The sequence below is a fragment of the Setaria viridis genome, chromosome 1 (assembly GCF_005286985.2).
Source record: "Setaria viridis chromosome 1, Setaria_viridis_v4.0, whole genome shotgun sequence".
Taxonomy (NCBI): Eukaryota; Viridiplantae; Streptophyta; class Magnoliopsida; order Poales; family Poaceae; genus Setaria; species Setaria viridis.
The window spans coordinates 20,822,016-20,825,063 of NC_048263.2; the positions used below are offsets into that span (position 1 = coordinate 20,822,016).

General features: G+C 52.8%; 1 protein-coding gene across 1 annotated transcript; it reads left to right on the plus strand.

Moving 5' to 3' along the window:
• Window positions 1-270: 270 nt before the first annotated feature.
• On the plus strand, window positions 271-1,803 carry LOC117854773 (F-box/LRR-repeat protein At3g26922). The gene has a single exon (XM_072290967.1). The coding sequence runs from the start codon at window positions 312-314 to the stop codon at window positions 1,404-1,406; it is 1,095 nt and encodes a 364-aa protein (XP_072147068.1). The 5' UTR covers window positions 271-311; the 3' UTR covers window positions 1,407-1,803.
• The last annotated feature ends 1,245 nt before the right edge of the window (window positions 1,804-3,048 follow it).

Here is a 3,048-nt window from a genome sequence, read left to right on the forward strand (position 1 = left end):
TTATGTCATATTTCTCCACATATCCCTGCATTCCTTATGTCATGGCTCTACCCTAAATCCTAAATCCCCTTTCCTTCTAAATTTTGGTGGCTTATGGAATATACATAACCCAGTTTATGTCAAGCTAAATTCAAAAAAATGCATACGATAATTCACCTTGCCTCATGGGCCTGCTCGAAGCCGGCTTGGGACTTTTGGCCCAACACACCTACGGACCTACCCGGCTACCACAGCGCACACAACCTCCAGACCGGAAGCCTTCGTCGCCATTCCCCGAATCTCCTCCATCCCCCCGGTCGCCGCCGGCGAGCATGGATCCTCAACCGATCATCGGCTTCAGCATGAGGGAAGTGCGGGCCTACATGGAGCGCGATGGGCTGGATTCCCGTATGCTGGATTTCGGCATGGGCCTGTCGCTGGGCGTCGTGTACGGCTCCCTCCCCGACCCGCCCGTTTCCCCCGCTGCTCCTCTCTCCCCCGCCGGCGCCGGGTGTGCCCCCGACGGCGTCGACCGCATCAGCCGCCTCCCCGAAGAGGTCCTCCGCAACGTCATCTCCCACCTACCCGCCAAGGACGCCGCGCGCACTGCCGCACTTGCCTGGCGCTGGAGAGGCCTCTGGCGCTCCGTGCCGCTCGCTCTCGTCGACGCGCACCTCCTTCCGGACGGCGGGGCCGGCGGGCGTCCCCGGGACATGCTCGGTCGCGACTCACCCGGCGTCGCCGCCGCGGTCTCCCGCGTGCTCACCGCGCACCCGGGGCCCTTCCGCTGCGTCCACCTCACCTGCAGCACCATGGACGCGCACCGTGCCGAGATCGCGCGCTGGCTCGAGCTCCTCGCTGCCAAGGGCGTAAAGGAACTCGTCTTCGTCAACCGCCCGTGGCCGCTCGACCTCCGCCTCCCGGCCTCGCTCTTCAGCTGCACCTCGCTCACCTGCCTCCACATCGGCGTCTGGAGGCTCCCGGACACCGCCGCCCTCCCGCTCGCCGCGGGCTTCCCCAACCTCCGGGAGCTCGGGCTCCACATCGTCCTCATGGAGGACAGGGACCTCGCCTTCCTGCTCGACCGAAGCCCCGTGCTGGAGACCCTCGTGATCTTCTTCGCATACCAGACCGAGGTGCGCCTCCGCCTCGTCAGCCGCACCCTGCGGTGCATTCAGGTCTGCTTTTCCCACTTCGTCGACATCGCCGTCGTGGACGCGCCTTGCCTGGAGAGGCTCTTGCTCTGGGTAACTTGGGGCCGCGGCAGCGAGGGCAGCGAGCGCTCGAGGGTCAAGATTGGCCATGCACCAAAGCTGCGCGTGGTGAGATACTTGCAGCTAGAGATGCAGGGGCTGGAGATCGGCGACACCATCATAAAGGTTCCGTTCAAGCTCAATTGCATTCATCGTGTGCTTGGTTTCGGTTAGTTCTCTAATATCGATTTCACCATTTGCATCGGTCCGGTTTATAACATCCAAGAGGCATCTGATTTTTCACGTCCTGACCCTTTTGGCCTGATTTATTATCATCATGGACTGAATTACTGTATCTGTTGAAGTTGATTAATAGCACTATTCTTCTTTTATACGACTACAGGTAGTTGGACTTGCTGTATCTGAATCGGTAGCAGCTAGTTATTTGTGTTTCAGGATTCCTCAGCAAGCTGAGTTCTGGTTTAAGTGATATTACGTCACTGGCTTCTGCTGAATATGTTGCTGGATTCTAGTGTCACTTAGAGATAGTGTTTAGTGCATATCTTACCAGATTATTTTAGCATGTCAGTTCCTTGGAAACTTGTGCTATGTTTATATTGCTTTACATTTTGCTGCTTGTGCATTCTAATTCTTCAACCCTGCTGATTGCTTCAGCACCTAGTGAATCATCTGTCAGCAGGGCTTTCTATGTCTAGGTCTTTCTGATTCTTTCAACTCCAAATATATCATACTCTGTAATTGTGGAAGTTGCTTGATTAATTTGACATGCACTCTATCATTTTTGGAATATAGGAATCATTACAATGGTTAATAAATTACTTTAGCGTTCCATCATTCCATGTATTTTCTGTTGTGTTGAGCTGTTGAGAGGGATGATACTTTACTTGCTGCATCTTCAACTGCATGAATATAGGTTTATGCTGGAAAAGTTATAGATTGAGTATTTTTGTCTGTTGGAGCATCTTCAACTCAACGTGTGGTTAATTTCACTAGGGTAAAAGGATTCAATCTTCAACCCTTGATTTGAGACAGCTAGTAATATTAGATGTACGTATTTTACATTCGAGCTATAGAATGTTCTATGGAGGACCATGCTAGCATGTTTCAGAACTCAGAGGGTCTGACGGGTGATGTTAATTAGTAAGCCTTGCGCCACTTGCATTGCTTAGCAGAAGAATGTTGCTACAGTGGCAATTTTCACTTGTATAGCCATGGAAGGAAGATTGGCGCACCCATCTGCATGCAAGCACCCTGAACTGACATTTCTTTCCCCAGTTATCTCCGTCAGGAGACAAAGTAAAAAGAGCATCAGTAGTCAGTAGGACTGAGATTCTAAATGCTTATTATCATCGACTTAAGAGCATCTCCAACAGTTTATGTAAAATGGATTGCTATCCCTAGAAACTACCAGGATACCTAAAAACACAGCATATATTGCTATCCCTAAATTTTTAAGGCTATGATCTAAATTTCTCTCTCCTATGTGCAAATATTCCAATCCAACATTGGATTGGTAAAACTTGCAACGCTACCGCGGGAACGCCAACTGCTCCGCTTCCGCTCGGAGGCTTCCGCGCGCGCCTCGCTCCCTCCGCCTTCTCCGCCAGGCTGCGGGCCATGGAAGGCGACGGACCCCTACTCGCATCCCCTATGCCCCTCCTCTCGCTATGAGCTTGACCCTATGCTCGCCGCCGCAGCAGGAGGAGGAGGTGAGGAAGAGGCTGTCAATTCGATTTGTCCATGAAGAGAGCTTGAGTGAGTGGGTGGCAGCTCGTTAAATTAGCTGCCGGAGGAGCTTGAGGGGGCCGCCGCTCGTCGACATGGCAGCCGGACTTCGCCTCCACCCTCTATGCAC